A 27,728-nucleotide genomic window follows, 5' to 3' on the forward strand; every position below is an offset into this window, starting at 1 on the left:
TCTCACTCTGTCACCTAGGCTGGAGTGCAGTGGCGCTATCTCGGCTCACCGCAAGCTCCGCCTCCCGGGTTCACGCCATTCTCCTGCCTCAGCCTCCTGAGTAGCTGGGACTACAGGCGCCCGCCACCTCGCCCAGCTAATTTTTTTGTATTTTTAGTAGAGGCGGGATTTCACCATGTTACCCAGGATGGTTTCACTCTCCTGACCTCACCAGCTGCCTCAGCCTCCCAAAGTGCTGGGATTACAGGCGGGAGCCACCACGCCCGGCAGGAAAGAATGTTTGAAAGATTAGCCTCTGTTTTAGCCACCAGCCCTGTCACAATCGGCGGCGGCGGCGGGGGGGGGGGGGGGGGGGGGGGAGGGGGATAGTCCAGACCTGAGTGGGAGGGAACTGCTGTATTATTATCATTAGTGGGGAAGACAAGTAAATTGCTAGGCCACAGGCTTATATTCCCTTCCTGCAAGTATTTCAGTGGTATCTTATAACTTCATAGCAATCTAAGAATAGCATACTAAAAGAGTTAAACTGAGTTTCTCAAGTATTCAGCAATAATGATAAATCCCCTAATGCTTTTTCACAACATTTTATTATGAAAATATCCAAATAGCAAAGTTAAAAGAATTTTACAGTGAACATTGTTTACCAAGGTTTTACCATTAATATTTTACTTATTTTATCCCTTAACTAACTAGATCCATCAGTCCATCTTAATTTTTTTTTTTTTTTTTTTTTGAGACGGAGTCTCTCTCTGTCACTCAGGCTGGAGTGCAGTGGTGCAATCTTGGCTCACTGCAACCTCTGTCTCCCAGGTTCAAGTGATTCTCCTGATTCAGCCTCCCAAGTAGCTGCGATTATAGGCACCCACCATCATGCCTGGCTAATTTTTGTATTTTTAGTAGAGATGGGGTTTCACCATGTTGACCAGCCTGGTTTCGAATTCCTGACCTCAGGTGATCCACCTGTCTCGGCCTCCAAGTGCTGGGATTTACAGGCACGAGCCACTGCGCTCAGCCTAATCCATCTTATTTTTTGATGCATTTTAGATTGCTGACACCTGTACTCATCCTTCTAAAAGTCCTCACATGCACATCATTGACTAGAGTTTAAAATTTTTTTGTTATAAAATTTACATACAATGAAGTACACAGATTAACTCTACATTACTTAAATTTATATAAATGTATACACCTGTGTGATCCAAACTCCTGTCAACATATAGACCACGAGCACCATCCCAGCAAGTTCTCTCCTGCCTCCTCCAGGTGAACTTCTGCCCCTATCCTCCCAGAGGGAACCACTGTTCTTTTTTTTTCCTGCTATAGATTTTCCTCTTCTAGAACTCCATATAAGTGAAATTATCCATTATGTATTCCTCTTGATGATTTCTAAAAGAAATTCTTAAGAAATTAAAAGTGTTTCTGAAACAAGGAGAATAATTGATAAAGAAAATATCAGAGATCAGATTCATTACTTCATTAAATACATTTATTATGAGAACCTCTAATCTGTGGATACAGAAATCTGAAAAACAGGAGATCACACTGTCCTGGGAGATACAGTACAAACATGCAGTTAGAGACAGGCAAGAAACAGTTATCACTTGGCACAGAAGGGACCTAATCCAGCCTGGGAGGTAATGGAGCAATCAAGGGATATTTAATTTTTACTTTGGAACTTGTCTGGGGCAGCCAATGCTCTTTATTTTCCATAATTTTAGAACCTCTTAACTAAAAATGATTTGTCCTGAAATGGCAGTTTTACAATACTGAGTAGGTGTAATACAAATTCGCTAAATAAATGAGGAAAAAACTGTAAAAGGCACAAATTGAAATTTGGGGATTCTGCTTTCCTCTAGTTTGAGTTGAAATAGACTCAAATAGGTGTGGTATTGCTCCCAGACACAAACAACATGCATTCCTGTTCTTTGATCACAAGTGGCAGAAGCTTTCAAGAGCTCTAGATAGCAACAGCAAAACTTTAATCTTCTTGGACTCCCCTTTAACTTTCTCAAGGTATATAAAACCTGTTGCTGGTTGGGCATGGTGGCTCAGGCCTATAATCCCAGCACTTTGGGAGGCTGAGGCGGGAGGATCACTTGAGGCCAGGAGTTTGAGACCAGCCTAGGCAACATAGCAAGACCCCATCTCTACCAAAAACCAAATCAACTGTATCTTCAAACTGAGGCCCTCATCTCCTAATTTTTTTTACTCTTTACTTCCATATTTTACACACAGATTACAAATGAAAGATCCTCAGTTTCCAACTGTACCCACTTTTTCCTACTCTTGGTCCATCTCAGAACTCATTGTTATTTAGTGAGGAGGGGAAGCCCGAGAAAAGCTGGAAATTTGTTTAGCCACTTTCCCCAGAAAACTGAGAGGGTTAAGAAAAATTCTGAAGCTTCTTTTGCCCAAGGAAGCGAGAAAGCTACTTACTATAAACCACCTATTATAGACATGATGACCCTTGAAAGAGAAATAGTTTTTCTTCATATTATCTGAAACAAATAGAGAGCTTCTCAGTGTAACTAAATGCATTTTTTAGTGTACATCAGAAGGAAGGAATTGCTTAATAAAGAGTACCTGAACTGAGTTTGTTTCTGTTGATGAAAGGCAGAGCAGCTATAGAGGCGAGCTGCCCTAATATAGTGTAAACAGTCACTGCCTTAAAGGTGCTTCTAACAGTAACAAAGCAGGGGCCCACGACAAACTATTCTAAACAATACTTTCTTCTTGCTTTTCCTAGTCCATTTCATTCAACTGAGTTCCACAATTCAGAAACAGTGACAGGAGGGATAAGAAAAATGGAGTGCCTGTACCTCTGAATCCTGACTCATGCACAAGTGTTTTAGCTCAAATTGGCTAGACATTTCTGAGTCAGGGATCGCTGGCAGTGTTTGGAAACTAAAGGAGAATAAAGAACAGTCTCATCAATCATGCAGCTTATGTTGTAGACTGAACTCATATATTTAAGCCCTAACTTCCAATGTGATAGTGTATGGAAGTGAGGCCTGTGGGTGGTAATTAGGGTTAAAGAGGTCATGAGAGAGGTGCCCCATGATGGGATCAGTAATCTTATAAAGATAACTAATTTATAGAACTTTCTCTCCGTTATGTGAGGAGATAGCAAGAAGACAGCCCTCTGCAAACCAGAGAGAGGGCCCTCACCAGGAACCAAATCTGCTGGCTCCTTATCTTGGACTTCCCAACCTCCAGAACTGTGAAAAATAAATGTTGTTTAAGCCAGTGGTCCCCAACCTTTTTGGCACCAGGGGCTGGTTTTATGGAAGACAGTATTTCCACAGATAGGTGGAGCGAGGCAATGGTTTTGGGATGAAACTGTTCCACCTCAGATCATCAGGCATTAGATTTTCATAAGGAGTACACAATCTAGATCTCTTGCTTGCAGTTCACAATAGGGTTTGCATTCCAATGAGAATCTAATGCTGCCACTGATCTGTCAGGAGGCAGAGCTCAGGCTGCTCGCTCACCCACTGCTCACCTCCTGCTGTGTGGCCTGGCTCTGAACAGATGTGTACCTGTCCATAGCCCAGGGGGTTGGGGAACCCTGATTTAAGTCATCCAGTCTATGGTACTTTGTTACAGAAGCCCAAGCTAAAACAATTCAGTACTTTGAGATGTATTGTAAAAAGTACCTTTTCCTTAGATGACCTCCATGACCCATTAACAAATGAAAGCTGACCTTCATTTGGTCATTTCATAGGATATTCCAGAATGCTGTGATACTGAATATCCATGTGTCCCATCATTCTTGATTTTTTTTTTTTTTTTTTTGAGACAAGGTCTTACTACATTGCCCAGGCTGGACTTGAACCCTCAAACTCCTGGGTTCAAGAGATCCTCCTGTCTTGGCCACCCAAAATGCTGAGATTGCAGGCGTGAGCCACTGTGCCCTGCCAGGACTAGCTTTTTAAAGAGGCAACAGAGCCAGGCACGGTGGCTCACACCTATAATCCCAGCACTTTGGGAGGGTGAGGTGGGTGGATCACTTGAGCTGAGAAGTTTGAGACCAGCCTAGGCAACATGGTGAAACCCTGTCTCTACAAAAAATTACAAAATTTAGCTGGGTGTGGTGGCACAAACCTGTGGTCCCAGGTACTGGCAAGAGATGGGAGGATCGCTTGACCCTAGGAGGCTGAGGCTGCAGTGGGCCAAGACTGCACCAATGCACTCCAGCCTAGGTGACAGTGAGAATCTGTGTCAATAAATAAATAAATAAAGCAACAGGTATCAAATATTCACAACAGAGATTTCTGCCTCTCAGCATGGGTGCAACTCTCATCCCACTCAGGATAACGGTGATGGCTGAGGTACTGAACATTGCTAAAAAACTGTGTGAAGGTAAAACAAAAGAGGTCTATGAATTGTTTGTTAAATAGGCCAGGAAAAGTCCTCCTGCAGTCTAAGGGCCAGATGACAGCAGGAAATGCAGTCAGAATCACCTGGAAGGAAAAGTTGCAACCTCAAATAAAATTACCAGTTGCATTTTTCTGTTGTTACAGGAAGCAGGTATTAAAACTGCTTTTACCAGAAAATGTGAGGAGACAGCTTTCATTGTGCCCCAGTGTGAAATAATTCCAACTGAATGGTTTGCGGAAGAATAGCAACTGGTTCTTTACTCAAAAGAAATCCTGGTGCCAAGAAAGGCTATGAGTTTTACCCACCTAAAATGGAGATGTTTTTCAAGGATGATACCAATCATGACCCACAGTGGTCTAGGGAACAGCTAACTGCAGCAAAATTTGGCTTTGCTGCACTTGGTATAAAACTGAAGTGGGTATCCTGAGTCATGCCACATAGGTTGTTTTGAAATACTGGAGACATCCTGGTTGCCCCCTAGAACTGTACACTGGTTGATATGAAGAATGAATTTGGTGTTGATGTGACCAGCAAAGAAATTGTTCTCACTGATGTTATTGATAATGATTCCTAGAGACAGTGACCATCAGGAGATCAAAGCCAATACAGAAAGACAGTCTTTTAATCATCCTTTTAAAAATGTTATTAAAAAAAAATAGAGACAGAGTCTTGCCATGTTGCCCAGGCTCAAGCAATCCTCCTGCCTTAGCCTCCCAAAGTGCTGAGATTACAGGCGTGAGCCACCACTTCTGGCCAAAAGATAAACAGTCGTATCAAGGCTTCAGTGTAACTCCTGAAGGGTTCCAAATGGTACAGAAAAACTTTGCATGGGTTGTAGAGATTACAGTTGCTTTTGAAATCAGAAAGTCAGTGCAGTGTTATAGTACTGATGGGTTCTACTTCTGACCTTAGTCACCATGAAAAAAATCAAGGCCTGTGGAAATTTTGGCATTCCATGTGGACTTCGAGTAACATCTGCACATAAAGGACGAGATGAAACTCTGAGGATTAAAGCTGAGTATGAAGGGGTGGCAGTCGTACTGTATTTGTGGCAGTGGCAGGCAGAAGCAATGGTTTGGGATCAGTGATGTTTGGGAACACTGCACATTCAGTTATCTGCTGTCCTCCCCTCACACCAGACTGAGGAGTTCAGGATATGTGGTTTCCTCTTCAACTACCCAGTGGTCTCGGCTGTTCAACCATACTTTCTCCAGAAGGATCAGCTCAGTTTGCTGCTCAGATCTTTGGATTAAACAATGACTTATTATGGGGCAAACTGCAAGCAAGCACTTTGAGCACATGGATTTCTTGGAAGAAAGGTGACCAGAAAATCACAGAAAGAACATCATTGCATTTTTTAGGGGGAAAACTACAAATTTCTAATTTAGCTGCAGAAAAATCAAGCAAGATGAAAAAATTTTAAATTAGAGAACACAAATAAAATGTACTAGTGAATACATGCTCCCCAAGATCCAAACAAAAACTATTCACGATGTAATTAAAACAGGTTAAGTGCTGTGAAAAATAGAAACATGGTGACATAGGAGGAGTCCGACAGGGGAACCTAACCGAGTCCTGAGAGTGTAAGCCAGCTTCCCCAAGGAAGTGACATTTCAAGCGAGATCTGAAGGACAGCAGTCTATAAACCAAGTAGAGAAAGGTAGTGCTGAGGGCAGAGGGCACCTACATGGGCAGAAGCTGGGAGCAAGATGAGTACAGCATGCCCCAAGTAATCAGGAAGTGCCAGTGGCTGGAGTGCAGAGACAGCAGTGCAGTTTTAGCTAGAGATGAGAGCAAGGGAGGCAAGGGCTGGATCATCCTGTCTCCTGTAGGCCACAGCAAGGTGTCTGGTCTTTATGACAGAGGAAAGGCACTTATTGAAGTGACATTTTAAAAAATTACTGACGGCCGGGCATGGTGGCTCATGCCTGTAATCCCAGCACTTTGGGAGGCCACGGCAGGTGGATCACTTGAGGTCAGGAGTGTGAGACCAGCCCGGCGCAAAACCCTGTCTCCTGAAAAAATAAAAATTTAGCCGGGTGTGGTGGCGGATGCCTGCAATCCCAGCTACTCAGGAGGCTGAGGCAGGAGAACTGCTTGAACACAGGAGGTGGAGGTTGCAGTGAGCCGAGATTTTGCCACTGCACTCCAGCCTGGGCGACAGAGACCATCTTTAAAAAAAAAAAAAAAAAAATTGACAATATGAAGAATAGATTGAAGGGAGGTAAGAACTGAGATAAATCCTATTTTACCTTCAATTTCTACTTTAAAATCAGATACAATCATTTGGAGAAAAAATTTCCTAGTTGGGAACGTCAGATAGATTTAAGGTAGCCAGGCGCGGTGGCTCATGCCTGTAATCCCAGCACTTTGGGAGGTCAAGGCAGGCAGATCACCTGAGGTCAGGAGTTCGAGACCAGCCTGACCAACATGGAGAAACCCAGTCTCTACTAAAAATATAAAATTAGCCAGGCGTGGTGGCGCATGCCTGAAATCCCAGCTACTCAGGAGGCTGAGGCAGGAGAATCGCTTGAACCCAGGGGTCGGAGGTTGCAGTGAGCCAAGATCACACCATTGCACTCCAGCCCGGTCAACAAGAGTGAAACCCCATCTCTAAATAAATAAGTAAATAAATAAATAAATAAAAAGATTTAAGATGGAAGCCAGTCTCTTGGGGATTGGGAGAGCTCTGTAGCTAAGCAGAGATCCCCCAGGGCCGTTCCTGGTCACACCTACTCCTCACTCTGGAGGTCTAGAACTCTACAGTGGCTGCTAGAACTCTATAGAGGCTGCTACAGGTGGGTTAACAGATTTCACCAGATGATATGATGATTAAACACCCTTTTTATCAAATCTAAATTTACAAGTTCAGGATATTGCACTTTCTCTTTATGATGGATTTCCATCCAAAACAGGACTTTTAGAAGCGACTGCTCCTTTACCTTGCTGTCCTTATCAGGCAATCCCAACGATCTCTAAAGCCAGGAAACAACCTAAAACTTAACAAGCAAATTCACAATGTGGCTAAAGCTTCACACTCTCCTAACCAGCTCTGAAAGCAAAAGTAGGTATTTAAAAAAACCAAACAAACAAACAAACAAAAAACTGAAAAGGACAAACATCCAGACTATTTAACTTGGGAGTAAACATTGTACTGAGAAGCTAAACCAAGAAAGTTTAAACTCAGTAGGGAAGTTTATTATATGAGGAAGACCGTTAAGAAATAAAATGTGTGGCCGGGTACGGTGGCTCACGCCTGTAATCCCAGACCTTTGGGAGGCCAAGGTGGGCGGACTGCTTGAGCCCAGGAGTTCAAGACCAGCCTGGGCAACATGGTGAAACCCCATCTCTACAAAAATTAGCTGGGTTTGGTGGCACGTGCCTGTAGTCCCAGCTACTCAGGATGCTGAGGCGGAAGGATCGCTTGAGCCCAGGAAGTCAAGGCTACAGTGAGCCATGATCGTGCAACTACACTCCAGCCTGGGCAACAGAAACCCTGTCAAAAAAAAAAAAAAAAAAAAGCTTTGCAGTTAAACTACCTGGAAAAAAACTTACATGAAACCCTCTTGACCAAATAAGATGGATAGACAAAGGAATGTTTTACCTGCCACATTCCCAGGTTAAGTTGCTAAAAGCCAAGGTAGTGTGCTGTTTTCTCAATAAAAAGACTAACAGGTTAATCTATTAATACCACAAAAAAGGAACGTACTAGTATTAAGGAACTACTCAACCATAAGAGAAGACCAAAAAGAGTGAAACAAACTTTGTTTGTTTAAAACAAAAACAAACTTTATTCCAAATTATAAAAAAAAAAATTGTTAACTCTGAAACATTTAACATATTTCATTTAAACTCATATGGTCATAAAACTCAAACTATCAAAAATAGCATTGTGCGCTTAACCACTTTCAGTAATGAACCTTCAAGAGGAAACATTTAGAGACTCCCACACAACACATATTTAATATTAAGCAAAGACAGCATTAAAAACTAAAACTCCTCAAATTTCAAGAGAATACCTGTTCGTTTTTGATATGCATTTGCACATGATAAAAGAAATATTTTAATTTAAAAGAAACCAAGTCTGAGTGCTTACCCTTTCTTCAAATGTAAACTCCTGCCCACCCTTCATTTTATGACTGCATACGCCTCACTCCACTTCATCTACACTGAAACAGTGTTAGTTCAACATGATTGGCTTCACTCGAAGCCCTCTAGATCCCATTTCATATATCCCATCGACCACCATTATTCCCTTACATGTTTGCACAGCCTTATACTGAGGATTACATTGTAACCAAGCTTGGGAATTTCAGGTATCCAAAGGTAATTATATACACACGATTCTGTTTTATTGCACAGTTCACAATATAGCCGGTGATTATACAGCCAACCATGTTAAGATGAATATCGACTATTTAGACAAAGACATCGATTTTGTCCCCAAGCACAAATGAAACAAGAAAGACACACATATTCGTCACCATATCAAGGTTGTGTTTACTCTGTGGTGCAGTCCTGAGGGCTCATACCACTCTCAGTGTGTTCAATACAGAATCCATAACATTTCTGGTGGCATCACACATGAAGTATAGAACACAAGACCATAAGTGTCCTGTACTCATGAGCCATTTGTGCCACATACGTAACAGAAAGGCCACTTTTAAAGCTTTTCAGATATTCAATCATGTTTGTCTTTTCAATTTTTTTTTTTTTTTTTTTGAGACAGAGTCTTGCTCTGTCGTCCAGGCTGGAGTGCAGTGGTGCAATCTCAGCTCACTGCAACCTCCACCTCCCAGGTTCAAGCGATTCTCCTGCCTCAGCCTCCCGAGTAGCTGGGATCACAGGCATGTGCCACCATACCCGGCTAATTTTTTGTATTTTTAGTAGAGATGGGGTTTCGCCGTGTTGACCAGGCTGTTCTCAAACTCCTGACCTCAAGTGATCCACCCGCCTTGGCCTCCCAAAGTGCTGGGATTACAGGCATGGGCCACCACGCCTGGCCTGCCTTTTCAAAGTTGTTACCACACTAGTTCACACTGAAGGTAAAAGCAATAGTTAGAATCTCTTATTACCAATACATTTTGACTTCAAGTTCAAAGCTGTTGGTTACAAGTTCTGCTAAATTTTTTGTCAAATTTAAGAAGCCTATAGGACAACACAAAACCATCCCTGGTAATGTATTTGCAGTTTGGTCTTCAAAAGCTGTAAAGAGTGACAAAGAAATTAAAAAAAAAAAAAAAAAAAAAAAACTGAGTTAAAACTATTAAAAATATTTATTAATAATTGTTTTTAAACGCCACTTATTTGAGACAGCAGAAACCAAAGCATTTTCCTTAGAATTCTCACTTTGCTTGTATTTCACAAAAGTGCTTTAGAACTCAGATTTCTACCACCTGTATGGAGTGTAAAGTCAAAAGGAAGCCCAACAAAACCAAAGGCCCAATGGTGTCTATTCCCAGGCTAACCCACCTGCCCTGGGCTGAGGAGCTGGACACACCTACTGACAGAGTCACACACATGAACGAGGGGGTCAGGCACCAAGGTGCCTTTATTTATTCATTTCTCAAACTCAATTCCCTTCAAATCCTGACTCTATTTAATAGGCCAAAGGACGCTACTCATATTTATTTGGTGCCAAATTATTATTTTTTTTAAATCCTTACATCTGCACCTTGAAAACAAACTGCAATATCCAGCACAACATTGTCAGACAGAGCTGCTGTAGAGCTATTTACCTTTATTACTGCCTGGCCAATGCTTAATACACTTCATCCTTTACAGCTGGAAGAAGGATGTTCACTGTATTTAACCAGCCATAGTGCATTTAGAGGTAAACAGCTTTTATGGACTATTTGCCCAGGAACTTTCAGTAAACTACCAAGTTGCGGCCCCGATTTTATTTTGGTCAGTATGTGCATATATTCACATGCAATTACCCAGAAAGAAGAAAAACTGGTTAACAAGAAACCTACCGTCATGTCAGAAGCTGGAAATCAATCTTTAGCTACATAATATTTACAGAAAGGGTTTTAAGATTCATAATCCACTTTTTCAGTCTGTCTCTTGTATTTCATTAGTCAATTGGAAGTGGCATATGAGTTTCATCTGGAAAAAATATTTTCACATTTTCTAATTCCTTTGACAAAGTTTTCGTCTGTTAAGGGATGAGAATGCTATTTGGCTATTACCTACTTTTAGAATTCAAACTAACCCTTCAAATGTCTTTATTTAGATTGTATGCTCTCAAATTATCTTACTGTTTTACTGACACAATGGTAAAACGGGGTTCCCAAAGTGTCAAAACCCTAATGGAGTCTCTATTTCCAAGAGTAAAATAAAAGACAGCAAACACTCGGGGGAGGGGGGGGGCGGTAGTTAAAACTATCCTGAGTCTTTTCCCCCCTCTGTAACATTTAGAAACTAGGGGGAAGTAAGTGGGATTCCATTAATAGACTTCCAAAACAAAATGTTATGGAAGCGTTTACTTTTTAAAAGGAGAGTTTTAAGAGAACAGGATGTTTGAATATGACCAACTCCTACTCAAGGGGAAAAATTACCACAGACCTTTGCTGAGATGGCACCAGTAACTGAAAGGAACCAAGCTAAACAGAATTTGATCTATACACAAAATGAAAACTTGTTAACAGGATGGAACACCTATAACAAAATTTAAGTCCCTCCATCTTTTGGCAATGAAATAAGTGAAATTATAAGGACATTTTGGAAGGGTTGAAGGTCACAGTCAGAATCAAACAGAAAACTTCCAAACCTAGAAAGCAAAACGGGAACTTTCATAGCTCCTTGATCTACCATATCTAAACAGAGACAGTACAATGACTATCCAACAGGTGCTTAGTTTCAAAAATAATACAAGCAATTTATCATGAAAAGGCTATACCTAATAAGCTGTTTGTCTTCTCTGTTCTGCCCCTTTGTCATATGCTTGAGCCTAATGAAGAAAGTCCTCTGCAGCTGCTCCTGAGGGCAGAGAAGCAAGCAATGGAGTAACAAAGGAAGCTTGAGGAGCCCCTGGCCCCTGAGGACCTTCTCTCTGGCCAGTCACAGCCACTTATGTTTCAATGCAGGAGACTTCAAGACCGGTTTGAGAAAAAGAATCCTATCTTGGGGATTAGGTTCCCTGTCAAAGGCCATCAGATGGACAGCTATTTTCCAGGCAATTAGCCTAAAGCTCTTAGGTAATGATAAAAAAAAAAAAAAAAAAAAACCCAAACAAAACAAAACAGAAAACAAAACAAAAAACTTTGTATTTTCCTACTGGAACCTTTTATTCTGTTTTGTTGATGCTGAAGGAAAATAGCTTTGCCCATAACTCACTGTGCCCTGGAGTCATGACACCAACTTGTATTCGGCCAATTAAGAAAGAGGTCAAACTGCATTCTTCTTAGAAGGTCTATTCAGTTGATAAATGGCACTTAACTGATGGTATTTTTCATATAACCTTTAACAAGAACTCATAAGTTGCATTGATTATGCCCCAAGAAATAAGGGACCGATGGTAATTCAGATGGGCACCTCTGAAAAGATTTATCAGTTTTCTGTCCCGTTCCAGCCAGATTTTTTGGAAAACCTTGGGGAAAGACTGAAATTCCCCACCAATCTGAGACTGTATGCGAGTTTTTACAACATTAATTGGAAAAAACAAGAATCCCAACATGGCACCCAATAGACCTCCACAGATAAAATCATTGACCAAATGAGCACTGTGAGTCGTCGCGGTAGGCAGATGCTCCTTAATGGGACCTCGAAGGCCAAAAAACAAGACATTGCTGAGTCCATTCCGGAAAAGAATGGGCACCAAGCCCCGATAATACTCTCCAATTCCATGACATTTCAGTGCCTTGAAAGCCTGATAAGTGTTGGTAAATTTGTCATGATGCTTGTGGTCTTGAAGCAATGTCTGAACTCTTTCCAGTGGAGTGAAAATTGCTTCTGTGGTCCCTGCAAGCACTGCCGCCACGCCACAGGTTGCAAACTCTGGAGCACTGACATGCTTGTGGAGAAGGCAGGATAAATCTTCATAGAGACCAAACATAAGTGCAAGTGTAGTTGTCTTCTGCATCAATGGGGGAAGGATTCCACGATACAAATTTCGAAATCCATCCCTTCTCAACTGAAGTATTGCATCCCGTGTTTTGATGCCATACAGCTGTTGTCGAAAGAGGACCTTCTGAATGGGAAATGTGATAGCGACATTGTTGAAGGCTGCACAGCAGCCACACAAGTAATGCTTCATCTCACCAACATTTGTAATATGAGGTGATATATCTTGTTTTGAAGATGTTAGTATTGGTGGCCTCTTTTCATGAGCTTCTGAATCCATCATGTTGCTTAAGATCTTTCTTTTTCATGAAGGACTTTTTTTAACCTACAAATAATAAATGACAACGGGTAAACCCGTTTTATAGAGAGCTAAACACATGGGATTTCTCCCTAATCCATCCTCTAATATCTGGACACCACACTTTCCTTTTCAGACTAGATCAGGGATTCTTCAAGCGTTCTCAGAAGACCCCTGGAAGTCCCTGAGATCCTTTTGGGAGTCCAGGAGGTTTTCCTTTTTCAAACTACATATCTATGTGAGGCTCGATTTTTTGCATATACTTTAATCAAAACGACTTATCACAACAGACTGCAGTAAACAGTAAACTCCATCTGTCTTTTAAATTAGACATGCAAGAGGCTTAGAAAACTGTAAAATATTTTCTAATGACTGTAAAATCATTAGAAAAAAATGGGAGGCATGAGTGTTATTTTTCATGAAAATGTGTTAACATGTAATCATTACCTCAAATGATTAACATGTTTATCATTACCTCAAAATTCATATTTTAATTTTAAATTCCTAAAGACCCTGAATATCAGTCCACATAAACAAAGGCTGTTTGGGGCCCACAATAATTTTTAAGAGTATAAAGGAGTCCTAACAGCAATAATTTTCAGAGCCACTAGACTAGTTCGTAATTACTGACTACACTATATAACGGTATCTATCGTCCTGCTGAAATAGGCACACATTCCTCCCATGAGAAGTAAAACAGCAAGACATGCATTCATTCTATTAATATTTACACTTCTTTGGTACCTACTATGAGCTAGGTCCTCTGCTAAGTTGCTAGAGATTCAAAGATAAGGAACTCACAAACTAATAGAATGTGCCAACGTGGACAAGTACACCAATGTGACAGCTTCTATGATAACCAACCATTGCGGGAACACAGGTAAGGGACACTGAACATGCACCTTGGAAGGTGGAGGTGTGGGATGATGGGTGCAAGGAGGGCCTGCAGGTATGTACCATGCACTCTATTTTCATATATGAATTCTCAAAGCAACTCCATAAAGTATTTTTCCAGTTTTACAAATGAACAAAACCAGTATTCTCTTTTGTTCTGTTCAAGGCACAGCTAGTAACTGGTGGGGTCAGCATTCTGAAATGAAGTCTGACTGACTCCAGGGCTCATATCTCTGCTACCATATCACAGATGGCAATGACTTTGTGAGGCTGCCCTGAGATAAGAGGTAGCTATACTAGATACTGCTGAAAATGATAGGAACTAAGCCAAAGTTCCACCCCTATAAAACACCTCCTTCTGTAAAATGTACGATCTTTCCTTGCCAGTCTGCTAAATCTGATTCCTCCTCCCTGAAAAAATCCAGATCCAAATAGTTGGGTCATACCGAACAATTCCGACCTTCCAGTGCTGATCTTGGAGATCACCTTTATTTGGGGGATAACATGACAATTGTATTATATTTTAGATATAATAGAAATATATACAAACTTCTATATATTAGAAATATATATATGAGGCTAAATATTTTTTAACTGGATTTTAATTCCTTAACAGTAAGAGACTGGCCAGGCATGGTGGCTCATGCCTGTAATCCCAGCACTTTGGGAGGCTGGGGCGGGAGGATTGCTTGAATCATGAGCTTGAGATCAGCGTGGGCAACATAGAGAGATCCCATGCCTACAAAAAAGTTAAAAATTAGCTGGGCATGGTAGCACATGCCTGTAGCCCCAGCTATGTGGGATGCTGAGGTGGGAGGATCAGTTGAGCCAGGGAGGTCAAGGCTGCAGTGAGCCATGATTGCACCACTGCACTCTAGCCTGGGCAACAGAGCAAGACTCTTGTTTTTAAAAATAACAGTAATTTAAAAATTAAAAATAGTAGTCAGGCGCAGTGGCTCACACCTGTCATCCCAGCACTTTGGAAGACCAAGGCGGGAGGATTGCATGAGGCCACAAATCTGTGCCCAGCCTAGGCAACATGGTGAGACTCTGCCTCTACAAAAATCAAAATAAATTCGCAGGGCATGGTGGCGTGCACCTGCAGTCCCAGCTACTGGGAAGGTGGAGGCAGAAGGACCTCTTGAGCCCAGGAAGTTGAGGCTGCAGTGAGCTGTGTTCATGTCACTGTGTTCTAGCCTGGGTGAAAGAGTAATACCCTGCTAACAACAACAACAACAACAACAACAAAAAAAGAACATACGATCCAACAATCCTACTATCCTACTTCTGGGGATATAACCAAAATAATTGAAAGCGCAGCCTCAAAGACGTTGCACACCCACGTTCACAGAAGTACTATTCACAACAGCCACGAGGTGGAAGCAATCCAAACCATATTTAAGGGTTGCAATGGGAAATAATAAAAACAACAAAAAACTGTCTAGGTCTTTCACTTGGAACAAAAAATTGCCAAGTTCCTTATGTTTTTTTTCCTCCTCATACTACACACATGCTGTGGTGAACTGCTCAACATTCAGGACAAAAGATGTTAAGGAAAACCATGATCACTCTCAAAGTAAAAAGCACAGAGCTGAGGCACAGAAAGAATCAGAAAGCATTAGTTCCTAAGGGGCATGTATCTGCCGGAGCCACCGATGTGTAACGAATATGGAACACATACACAACCATAATTTTCCTTCTAAGACGGCAGATTAAGAAAACAATTCACACAACATGTACACAAAGATTCAGCCATAAGATAGTCACAGCCAGGCTTTTAACAGCAAATACTGAACACAAATGCTCAACAGTAAAGGACATAATGTGTAAGTGAAGATGTATCCACAGGATGAGACATATAGTTATTAAAAATAAAGAAGTGTTTAAGGTTCAGTGTAGGATTAATTTTGAATTTTTAGTGGTATTTAGATGGAAAGTAAAAATTAAATAGTTATGTCAGGTACCTATGTCAGGGGAGATAAAACATGCAAATAATTAGACAACAGGGAGATAAATGAAATCATGTAAGGTATCAAGGCCCCGTAGAGCAGGAGGTCATTCATCAGCTGTCTGGAGAGAATGACAGGCAGAACATGACCCCTGGGCTCGACTCTGAAAGCTGAATAAGTGTCACTATGCATGTAAAGGTGAAGCACATTTTAGCCAGTGGAGCAGCACAGGCTAAGGCATAGGTGTTGGGCTAAAGGAGCACCGGCACTGCATTCTTGGAGGTTACCTGAGTGTGCCTGCAGGGGCACAACGTAGGTGGAGAAGGATGGGTAGCTGATGAGGACAGAGAAGCAGGTTAGGACCCTCAGGAAAATCCCAAGACCCTCTGAACAATACTACATTATATATATATAATACTACATTATATATATATATAATTTTTTTTTTCTTTTTTTTGAGACAGTGTCTCACTTTGTTGCCCAGGCTGGAATGCAGTGGTGCAATCTTGGCTCACCTGCAACCTCAACCTCCTGGGGTCAAGCAATCCTCCCATCTCAGCCCTCTGACTACCTGGGACTACAGGCACGTGCCACTACACCTGGTTAATTTTTTTTTTTTGAGATGGAGTCTCACTCTGTCGCCCAGGCTGCAGTATAGTAGCACAGTCTTGGCTCAATGCAACCTCTGCCTCCTGGGTTCAAGCGATTTTACTGCCTCAGTCTCCTGAATAGCTGGGATTACAGGTGCACACCACCCATGCCCGGCTAGTTTTTGTATTTTCAGTAGAGACGGAGTTTTGCCGTGTTGGCCAGGCTGGTCTCGAACTCCTTACCTCAGGTGATTCGCCTGCCTTGGCCTCCCAAAGTGCTAGGATTACAGGTGTGGGCCACAGCGCCCGGCCCAATTTTTGTATTTTTTGTAGAGATGGGGTTTCACCATGTTGCCCAGGCTGGTCTCGAGCTTCTGGGCTTAAGTGATTCAACTGCCTCAGCCTCTCAAGGTGCTGGGATTATAGGCGTAAGTCACTGTGCCCGGCCAAAATATTTTGCTTTCTCTTGTGAAGCAGATGAAAGAAACTATTTTATTTAAGTATGTTACACTAAGATCTGTATGTCCTTTTCTAAGCATATAGACTATTATTAAGAAAATGTAGGTATCTGTACAATCTATGGCCTAATGCCTCTTTGGAGTTTGAGTTGCTTTGCTGTCATGTTTCTAAAGATGAACTCTTCTTAACTAAGAGCAAGTTAGGACTAATATCACTGCAGGCCCAAAGTCTACCCTAAGGAAGGTAATATGAGGAGTCAGGAAACTTCTCCCCACTCAAAGAAAGTCACTTGGTTGTATCCAGAGAGCTGGGCAGTGTCAGAGCTCAAACCTTTCACAGTCCCTCCCTGATCAGGAGAGCCATACCACCTCTAAGGTTCAAAATATTTTGTTCAGTTGAAGAAACCTGCTCTGAAAATTTGTTTCACTGCCATTTAAACAGAGAGAAATTACTTCCAATTTTGCCAGTTACTAGTGCGGTTAGATTATGAAGTCACCTGTATGCTCCATTGAGAGACGCCAGATTCCTTGGAGTTGGGCTGTTTGTAGATCCAGTAACAACAACAACAACAAAAATTTAAATAAAAATTCACAAAAGAAATGTGTATTACCTAAATGAATAGAGAAAAAAAGCTGGAAATCAATTAAACACACAGAAAGCCTCTCCTCCAGGCTCACTGGCCTACTCGGGTCTCATCTCACCTGAACTAATGCCAGGGACTCTGCAGCAATCAGCTGGACTCTGTTCACCTTCACCCACCCCTATTCCCTGCCCTCTTCCAACCTACTCATCATTTTCAAAAGAAACACACACACTACCAAGCGAAAAAAGTGAGGTGTGTAACAATGCATTTTGGAATCTAACATCAGCACAGAGATACCTCAGGGTTTAGAATGGTTGCACCGTACTCTGAAATGACTGCACTGCATACAATTTATTCTATCTCCTATTTATGGTTGCTTTTTTTTATTACTATTTTTTATGGTTTTATTTTGTATTATTAAGGTTTGGAAAAGTCTGTGGACAATTCAGCTTGCCAAGTGTGTGAGTGGGTTTATAAAAGCTGTATGTTTTTAATTCCAAGACCTTCCAGAAGTATCTAGAGGAAAGGTCTAATTAAACCTGCCCCCACCCACCTTTTCTTTTTTTAATTTTTTTTTTTTTTTTTTTTTTGAGGCAGAGTCTTGCTTTCCTGCCCAGGCTGGAATGCAGTGGCACGATCTCGGCTCACCGCAACCTCCATCTCCTGGGTTCAAGTGATTCTCTTGCCTCAGCCTCCCGAGTAGCTGGGATTACAGGCGCCTGCCACCATGCCTGGCTAATTTTTGTATTTTTAGTAAAGACAGGGTATCAACATGTTGGCCAGTCTGGTTTTGGAACTCCTGGCCTCAAGCGATCCATCCGCCTCGGCCTCCCAAAGTGCTGGGATTACAGGCATGAGCCACTGGCCTGGCCTTTTAAAAAATTTTTTATTTTAAGTTCAGAGGTACATGTGAAAGTTTGTTATGTAGATAAACTTGTGCCATGGGGTTTGTTGTACAGTTTATTTTGTCACCCAGGTATTAAGCCTAGTACCCATTAGTTATTTTTCCTGATCTTCTCCCTCCTCCCACCCTTCACCCTCCTATAGGCCCCAGTGTGCGTTGTTCCCCTCTATGTGTCCGTGAGTTCACATCATTTAGCTTCCACTTATAAGTGAGAACGTGTGGTATTTGGTTTTCTGTTCCTGAGTTAGTTTGCTAAGAATAATGGCTTCCAGCTCCATCCACGTTCCGGCAAAGGACACGATCTTGTTCTTTTTATGGCTGCATAGTATTCCATAGTGTATGTATACCACGTTTTCTTTATCCTTATACTACTGATGGGCATTTAGGTTGATTCCATGTCTTTGCTACTGTGAATAGTGCTGCAGTGAACATGGATGTGCATGTGTCCTTATAGTAGAACTATTCCTTTGGGTATTATTTTTTTCTATTTTGCCTTTAAACAACACAGCAATGGGCAACCTTGTACCTAAACCATGTGAATTCTTTTGCCATTAAAAACTTTTTTTTTTTTTTGAGACAATGTCTCATTCTGTTGCCCAGGCCAGGATGCAGTAGAACAATCATGGTTTACCATAACCTTGAACTCCTAGGTTCAAATGACCCTCCTGCCTCAGCCTCCTGAGTAGCTGGAACTACAGGCACACAGCACCACATTCCACCTTTTTTTTTTTTTTTTTTTTTTACTTTTTTTTTTTGTAGAGAAGAGGTCTTACGTTAGCCAGCCTGGTCTCCAACCTCTAGCCTCAAGTGATCCTCATGCCTCAGCTTCCCAAGGTGCTGGGATTACAAGGAGTGAGCCACCTTGCCTGCCATTTAAAATTCTGAATATGATTCAGCATCTTTCATTTCTACTGACCATTTCTTTACTCTATATTTTTCATATATGTTGCCCATTTTTCTGCTGGCGCTTTGGTTGTCTTACTGATTTGTAAAATACCTTTTGGATATGAAGAAAATGAATCTAGTTATATTAGTCAAATTATGGCAAATAATTTTTCCATGTCTATATCATTTTTATACACTAAAGTTCTTAATTTGGATATTAAATATCTCAACTTCTAGATTTCCTGTTCTCCTCAGAAGGTCTTCATTACTCCAAAACTATAAACAAGTAATCCAGGCTTCCTTCCACAACCTTTTTTTTTTTTTTTGAGAGAGTCTCACTCTATCATCTAGGATGCAGTGCAGTGGTATGATCTCGGCTCACTGCAACCTCTGCCTTTCTGGTTCAAGTGATTCTTCTGCCTCAGCCTCCCAAGTAGCTGGGATGATAGGTGTGTGCCACCATGCCCTGCTAATTTTTATATTTTTAGTAGAGACAAGGTTTTGCCACATTGGCCAGGCTGGTCTCAAACTCCTGGCCTCAAGTGACCTGCCAGCCTCAGCCTCCCAAAGTGCTCAGATTACAGGCCCTTCCATAATTTTTATGGTTTCATTTATCACATACACTGTAATCTCTCTGGCATATCAGTATAAGAAGTGAGGCAAAGACAAGAGACTGCCAACATCACTGATGAACTTTGTTTCCAGTAGTCGCAGCATAATCTAAATACCCATGGGCATTCGCGTTTATTTCTGCACTCCATTCTTTTCCACAAAGAGCCTAGTACTTCTTCTCTAGTCCTAACCTGTTTTAACCTATTGCAGCATCAGAATACAGTTCATCACCTAGTAGGGCTTCCCCTCCAAAGAGAATTATTACAGTTTTTCTGGTCCTCTCACTTTTCTCAGGTAAACTTCCGTGTACTCTTTCCCAAAATCCTGTTGGTGTTCTATGGCGGAAGATGTATCCACAAAATGATGCATATATAGTAAAAATAGGCCAGGTAGCCGGGCACAGTGGCTCATGCCTGTAATCCCAGTACTTTGGGAGGCCGAGGTGGGCGGATCACTTGAAGTCAGGAGTTCAAGACCAGTCTGGCCACTATAGGGAGATAAGTACAATCACAGAAGGTATCAAGGCCACGTACAGCAGGAGGTCATTGACTAGCTGTCTGGAGGGAATGACAGACACGACATGGCAAGTCTATTTTAATTTTAAATACTGATCATCTTTTCAAAATTGAATGTTAACTTTGCAAGAACTTGGTATCTTCCTATTTACTTACAACTTTTTGCAAACCTTAAAGCATTAAGATTTTCTTCACATAGATCTTTTTTTTTTTTTTTTTTTTTTTTTTTTCTTTTTGAGATGGGATTTCACTATGTTGCCCAGGTTCGTCTTCAACTTCTGGGCTCAAGCGATCCTGCTGCCTCAGTATCCCAAAGAGGGATTACTGACATGAGCCACTTTGCCCTGCCTGATTATTATTATTCATAGGCTATTTATTTCCATCAATTTTCTAATTAGTTTTTGTTTGCATAAGAAAAAAACTAACAATTCTTGGGTATTAAGGTTAGAACCAGCTAACTTACTGAATTCTTACTATGTCTCAGTTTTTTGGTGAATTTGTTTTAGTTTCCACAATGTAAAAGATCACTTGCAAAAAATTTTGCCTTCTCTTTTATGTGTAATTCTTTCTTCTTATTGGACAAATACTTCCTGAACAAAGTTAAATTATAATAAAGGATTATAATAAATTATAATCATTATAATCCCCAATTACATATATATATAATCATAGTTCTTATATTTTTCTTGACACTTGTGGGAACTCCCTAGGGATTATCATTAGTTGGCTTTTGGTTTTAAACAGGAAGTTCTTGTCATCTCAGTGTTCATAATCCAGGTCCTAGCAGTTTTCAAGTTTATACAGGGAAACAAATCATCAAGACACAAAAACGTTCACTGATCAGCTGAGTTATATAAGATTTATTTTCACTCAAGTATCCCTCCTCCCTGTTTATCATCCACCCCCGCCCATCTGTAGGACTGTACTGTAAACGTGAAGTGAAAGAGGCCTTCCTACTGCTATCACATAATTTCATCTCACAAATTATGCCAAAAACCCCAAGTCTTCAATCTATATTCATTCTAAGAATTAGGAGAGCTGCAATTATAACTTCAGCTTCTGCCCCTAACTATTAACTATGAAATTGTGCTTCCCATTAAAAATGGATTCCAGGCCAGACGCGGTAGTTTACACCTGTAATCCCAGCACTTTGGGAGGCCGAAGCAGGCAGATCACTTGAGGTCAGAAGTTCGAGACCAGCCTGGCCAACATGGAGAAACGCTATCTGTACTAAAAATACAAAATTTAGCCAGGCATCTGTAATCTCAGCTACTCAGGAGGCTGAGGCAAGAGAACTGCCTGAACCCAGGAGGCAAGGTGCAGTGAGCCAAGATTGCACCACTGCACTCCAGTCTGGGCAACACAGCGAGACTCCGTCTCAAAAATAAATAAATAAAAAAAATAAAAAAGGATTCCATTTTTCTAGTCAACTGATAAGTCAAACTGAGAGAATTTTCAAACGTGGGAAGGAAATATACATTTATTATTGTTGTACTGAAGTTCAATCACCTCCACACCTTCCCACCACCAATAACTCAAAAGTCTATCTTAAACTTTGGTCAAATGCTTTTAGGAAGCTCCTGAGATGATCATACAAACACTGGAGATAGAGCCAGTGCAATATTTAAGAGTACAGCCTCCGGAACCTACTAATTACCTGGGTTTAAATCCTAGCTCCACCACACACGTACTGTGTGACCTTTGACAAGTCACTCTATAGCTTACTCTCTTTATAAAACACGGCTGTTAACTACCTCATAGACTAGCTCAATTAACTGAGCTAATAACATGTAAAGTGCCCAGGAGAACAGTCTAGTGTACAGTAGGTACTCAACAAAGGCAAGCTAATTTATTAGTCTTTTCTGACTTATTCATTTGGTGTATTATGTTAGTGTATTTCTTGGTGATTACTCACCCTTGTAATATGTAGATAAATGCTACTTGGCTGTGGTGAAATATTCTTTTATCATACTGCTAACTTCCATTTGGTAATATTTTAAAATTTCATATTATTGTTCATAACAGATCATGTTGTCATTTTTTTTTTCTTCTTTTACAAGACAGGGTCTTCCTCTGTCACCCAGGCTGGGGTGCAGTGGTACAATCATGGCTCACTGCCGCCTCAAGCTCCCAGACTCAAGCAGTTCTCCCAGCTGGGACCACACACGTGCATCACCATGCCTGGCTAATTTTTCACTTTTTTGTAGAGACAGGGTCACTCTGTGTTGCCCAGGCTGGTCTGAAGCTCCTTGGCTCAAGCAATCCTTCTGTCTCAGCCTCCCAAGGTGTTGGGATTATGGGCATAAGCCTTAGCACTCAGATAAGTTTCCAGTTTTAATGCTATCTTCACATTAAGTGCCAGTATCAATGTTCCACTGGCTTTGTAAGAAGAGTATGTGATTCCCCGACCCCCCCATCATACTGTAGAACAATTTAAACCTTATCAAAATGATCTGTTCCTTGAAGTTTAAAAGAATTCACCTGTGACATCACCTGAGCCTGGAGTTTGGCAGGATGACAGCTTTGTGATAATGTTCCCAATTTCTTCCATTGTTATTGTTCTGTTAGGTTCTCTCTTCTCGAGTCAATTTTGATAACTGGATTTCCTTTAAAAAAAAAAATTCTGGTTTAATTCATATAGCCTTTTTTTTTTTGTAGAGACAGGGTCTCACTATGTTGTCCACAGTGGTCTCAAACTCTTGGGCTCAAGTGTTTCACCCGCCTTGGCCTCCCAAAGTGTTGGGATTACAGGCATGAGCCACTGCTCCCAGCCTATTTTTATTTTTAAAGACAGGGTCCTGGCCACATGTGGTGGCTCACACCCGTAATCCCACCACTTTGGGAGGCCGAGGCAGGTGGATCATGAATGAGGTCAGGAGATTGAGACCATCCTGGCTAACATGGTGAAACGACATCTCTACTAAAAATACAAAAAATTCGCCAGGCGTGGTGGCACGCACCTGTAGTCCCAGCTACCTGGGAGGCTGAGGCAGGAGAATCGCTTGAACCCCGGAGGTGGAGGTTGCAGGGAGCCAAGACTGCGCCACTGCACTCCAGCCTGGGCGACAGAGCGAGACTCCATCCAAAAAGAAAAAGAAAATAACAAGGTCTTGTTCTGTCACCCAGACTGGAGTACGGTGGTACGATCATGGCTCACTGCAGCCTGGACCCTCGGGGCCTCAGTCTCCTGAGTAGCCAGGACCACAGGCGCATGCCACCATGCTTGGCTAACTTTTAAAAATAATTTTTAGTAGAGAGGAGGTCTCGCTATGTTGCCTAGGCTGGTCTTGAACTCCTGGGCTCAAGTGATCCTCCTGCCTTGGCCTCCCAAAATGCTGAGATTTACAAGCCACTGCACCCATCCAACACTTGCTGTTTTAAAAAATTATTTCTAATCTGTGTACATATGTTCCCTTTTTTCTTGAGCAGAGTTATCAGTTTATCTAATTGATAACCTTCCCACTCCTAGCAAAGAAGCAGCTTGTGAATTACCAATTTTACTATTTCTCAGTTTTGTTTTGTTTTGTTTTCTTTTTTTTTTTTTTGAGACAGAGTTTTGCTCTGTCGCCTGAGCTGAAGTGCAGTGGCTACCTCACAGCTCTGTGTGCTCACTGCAGCCTTGACCTCCTGGGCTCAAGCAATCCTCCCTCCTCAGCCATCTGAGTACCTGGGACCACAGGCCCACACCACCAAGCCCAGCTAATTTTTGTACGTTCTGTGGAGACAGGGTTTCGCCACGTTGCCCAGGTTGGTCTCAAACTCCTTGGGCTCACGCCATCTGCTGGCCTTGGCCTCCCAAAGGGGACTATAGGCATCAGCCACTGTGCCCACCTAGTTTAAAAAAAATTTTTTTTTTTTTTTGAGACAGAGTCTCACTCTGTTGCCCAGGCTGGAGTGCAGTGGCGCAATCTCGGCTCACCGCAACCTCTGCCTCCCGGGTTCAAGCGATTCTCCAGTCTCAGCCCCTCAAGTAGCTAGGACTATGGGTGCACACCACCACGCGTCGGTAATTTTTCTATTTTGAGTAGAGACAGGGTTTCACTACACTGGTCAGGCTGGTCTCGAACCCCTGACCTCAGGTGATCCACCTGCCTCGGACTCCCAAAGTGCTGGGGTTACAGGTGTGAGCCACCGCACCCAGCAGTTTAAACATTTTTTAATTGCTTTTCCTCTTTATTTTTATTTATTTATTTATTTTTTTTGAGACGGAGTCTTGCTCTGTCACCCAGGCTGGAGTGCAGTGGCCGGATCTCAGCTCACTGCAAGCTCCGCCTCCCAGGTTCACGCCATTCTCCTGCCTCAGCCTCCCGAGTAGCTGGGACTACAGGCGCCCGCCACCGCGCCCGGCTAGTTTTTTTTTTTTTTTTTTTTTGTATTTTTAGTAGAGACGGGGTTTCACCGTGTTAGCCAGGATGGTCTCGATCTCCTGACCTCGTGATCCGCCCGCCTCGGCCTCCCAAAGTGCTGGGATTACAGGCTTAAGCCACCGCGCCCGGCCGCTTTTCCTCTTTATTATCTTTCTCCTACTTGGTCTGGGTTTATTTTCTTGTACTGTTTTTTTGTTTGTTTGTTTGTTGAGACTGAGTCTCATTATGTCACCCAGGCTGGAGTGCAGTGGCATGATCCTGATTCACTGCAACCTCTGCCTCCCGGGTTCAAGTGATTCTCCCGCCTCAGCCTCCCGAGTAGCTGGGATTACAGGCGTGCCACTGCACTTGGCTAATTTCTGTATTTTTAGTGGTGATGGGGTTTCACTATGTTGGCCAGACTGGTCTTGAACTCCTGAGCTCAAGTGATCCAAACTGCCTTGGCCTCCCAAAGTGCTGGGATTACAGGCGTGAGCCACCGTGCCCAGCTTTTTTTCTTGTAATTCTTAAGTGAGACAACTATTTCTATCCTTTGTTTCATAACTTGACTGTTTAAGGCTATGTACTTTCCTTTGAGCAAAACTTTTACTACTACTTAAGAGAGCTGGCATTTCGTCTTAACTCTACTTGCTTATAAGTGTCCCAAAATCTTCAGTTAGTCAGTTTAGTGCTGTTATTCACAGTAAAAGTAGGATTAAAAGGAAAACAAAAAGGTTCCAGAACATCATCTGTTCCCTCTCTCCTCTCCCTTTCTTAATATACGCAGTTTTGGGGCTTAATAGGATTAACTTCAAGATATGTTCTAGACACTGAAGTTTGTCCGGGTATTGAGTTTGATAATTACTAGTCTACTACATCCTTACTTTTTACTGTTTCAGCTGATAGGCATGAGTTAAAAACTCTTAGTAGTACACTTACAAGCTAAGATTAATCAATATTTGAAGTCCTAACACTTAGTCTAGAAATGCCTGATACCCATGTAATGCTTTGCACTTCTTCAGTTTCAGAATTAAACAATGTTAAATCAACAAGAATATTTAGATTAATGTACATGATTACATGATATTGTGACAATTTATGAATGTCAAAACCATTTTATTTTTACATACTGAGCACACGAAATATTTTACATTCTAAAGTCACCACCTACAAGCTGTTTACATACGCTCCTTGACAGGACAAGCCAAGTTATTTGTGTATATGAACAACAATAAAAATCTTGTCCATGTTCACTTTTACTGGAATGTTACTTGTATTACTTTCTGAAATTTTGCAAATAAAGGTTAGTTTATTTATGACTCTGAGAATGGGGACTGTTATTAAACAAGCGGAAAATTACAGCTAACAGAAGTTAACCATTTATTGACCACCATATCAAACTATTTTAAGAACATTACTGTACATTAAGATTCTCAGATTTAAAAAACAGGCCTAGATGGGGGAAAAAAAATGTTATGAAACCCTCTCGGACTTCACAGATTTAAAGCTTTTTCTCTAGTTTAATCCTACACACCAGGATAGTGTGAACAGGTTCTTAATTTAGCAATAGAAGGATAATGTGCACAGCATTATTTGGTAGTGCAGTTTAGAATTTTGCATGTTTACCTATACTGTGAACATAGTTAAATTTCTTTGCTAAATTGATCTTTATACTTTTATTCATTAATGTGGATAATTCTTTGCAATTTATTGCAAAATTTATTTACCATAACTTTACGCTTGTGTGCTACGTAAAACTATCTCATCATAAGGGAGCGGTTAATGAACTTGACTTTCAAGCAACTACAAGTGTCAAGCTCCTGTGACTAAGAAAACAGTGTAAACTCTAAAACCTTACTGTAATGTACAGCCTACATGGATCAGCATGATCCAGATATGATTCAAATACAAAGGTCTCTGCAAAAACTGGGGAGAGGGTGACTCCAATTCTCAAAGGATGTGAATTTCCACTAGTCAGCAGGTCTGAGTCAGCATTCAGAACAAGAACAGCCTGGGTCTAGCCCTAGTTATGACACTATCTTGCCAATACAAAGACAAAGCAATATCTGATTTTAAAATCCACTAATCTGAGTTTGCTTTCCTTTACCAAATGAGAGATCAGACAAATCAACTCCTAGCTTATTTTCCCCTGAGATACGCTAAGGGTGACCCCAGTTCCAAAGCGGTAACCTGTGCTCTGAACCACTATGGGACCTCAAGAGTCCAAGCATCTTTTGATCCTACGGAATCCTTTCAAAGCACAGGCAGAGGAGGCTCAAAATGGCAAGGTCACTACACATTTCAAGGGCTTCTGTTTCACAGATTACAAGTAGAGAGAAACAGAAGGTGGGAATTAAGATCAGCTAGGTAGAGCTGTGAGGTGCAAAACAAAGGTTATGCAGAAAGTTGAGGTGCTGACATACTCCATCTAGCTAAACTGAACACCAAATAATGGATGGAGACTAACACCACCACCACCATCGTCCCCGAAAATCCTTGTACAAGTGAGCTTCCTACAACGCGATGCAACATGGTGTCGCAGAACAAGCACTGCCAGGTTATGTAGCTGAACTTACCGTTCTCCAGGCGTCCATTTCCCCAACCTGTGAAAAGCGGGGAGGGGGATGGACAAGATCACTAAGTCCTCTTCCGTCTCTGACACTCCACAGCCAGGGGTCCCGAGGTGAGGCAGAAATCCCAGTCTCCCGGGAGGCAAGGGCCCTTGCGCGGTGCCAGCCCCGCTTTCCCCCGGGTGCAGGTAGCGCCTGGCTCCTCCCCACCCCTGCGGTTCCTGTGCACTAGGGAGGTGACTCCCCAGCCCCGGGCGCGCCCGAATGAAGGGACAACGCCTTCGCGGGAAAGGTCGCCCAGCAGCCGGACAAACACCCGGGGCAGGCGGGGGAGCCGGGAGCCGAGGAGGCTCAGAACTGATTCAGTGCGCGCCGCCTGGGTGGGGCCCGCAGGGGCCGAGCCAGCGCAGCTGGAGCGCGCAGAAGACGGGGATGGGCCCCCAGGGCGGCAGGCTACCCCAACGGGGCCTTCGGCGCATTTCCCCTCCCTCCAACCTCTTGCTACGGGAACCCGGTGCTTCCCCACGCCCGCCCCGCACTCACCCATCGCCACCCGCGTCCCGCAGGACCGATAGCGAGCCGGCGCCCGCGCAGGCGCAGACCGTGACCGACCCAGGGGCTGAGGCGCAGAACTACGCGCCAGGCGCCGTTGGGGTCACGTGAGGGAGACGCCGCCCCG

The 27,728-nt window shown here is 42.3% G+C and overlaps 1 protein-coding gene and 2 pseudogenes across 5 annotated transcripts; 2 read left to right on the forward strand and 1 right to left on the reverse strand.

Moving 5' to 3' along the window:
- Positions 1–571: 571 nt before the first annotated feature.
- Positions 572–27,728, reverse strand: LOC105477173 (solute carrier family 25 member 51). Of its 5 annotated transcripts, none has more exons than XM_011733557.2 (4): positions 27,593–27,728; positions 27,056–27,082; positions 22,615–22,739; positions 572–12,769 (listed from the first exon to the last, which is right to left on the reverse strand). In XM_011733557.2, exon 4 carries the CDS (start codon positions 12,725–12,727, stop codon positions 11,834–11,836), a length of 894 nt encoding a protein of 297 aa, XP_011731859.1. In that variant the 5' UTR covers positions 12,728–12,769; positions 22,615–22,739; positions 27,056–27,082; positions 27,593–27,728; the 3' UTR covers positions 572–11,833. The 5 variants fall into 5 exon arrangements, with proteins under 5 accessions (XP_011731859.1, XP_011731861.1, XP_070934138.1 ...); XM_011733559.3 differs by lacking the exon at positions 27,593–27,728 and adding an exon at positions 17,131–17,172 and having other exon boundaries at positions 27,056–27,560; XM_071078037.1 differs by lacking the exon at positions 27,593–27,728 and adding an exon at positions 17,131–17,244 and having other exon boundaries at positions 27,056–27,560.
- On the forward strand, positions 4,287–5,005 carry LOC105477174 (bifunctional phosphoribosylaminoimidazole carboxylase/phosphoribosylaminoimidazole succinocarboxamide synthetase pseudogene; annotated as a pseudogene).
- On the forward strand, positions 5,020–9,632 carry LOC139358169 (bifunctional phosphoribosylaminoimidazole carboxylase/phosphoribosylaminoimidazole succinocarboxamide synthetase pseudogene; annotated as a pseudogene).

The sequence above is a fragment of the Macaca nemestrina genome, chromosome 14 (genome assembly GCF_043159975.1).
Source record: "Macaca nemestrina isolate mMacNem1 chromosome 14, mMacNem.hap1, whole genome shotgun sequence".
Taxonomy (NCBI): Eukaryota; Metazoa; Chordata; class Mammalia; order Primates; family Cercopithecidae; genus Macaca; species Macaca nemestrina.

Excerpts from the sequence above, each read along its gene's own strand:
- LOC105477173 (XM_011733557.2), bottom strand. The coding sequence starts at position 12,727 with ATGATGGATTCAGAAGCTCATGAAAAGAGGCCACCAATACTAACATCT.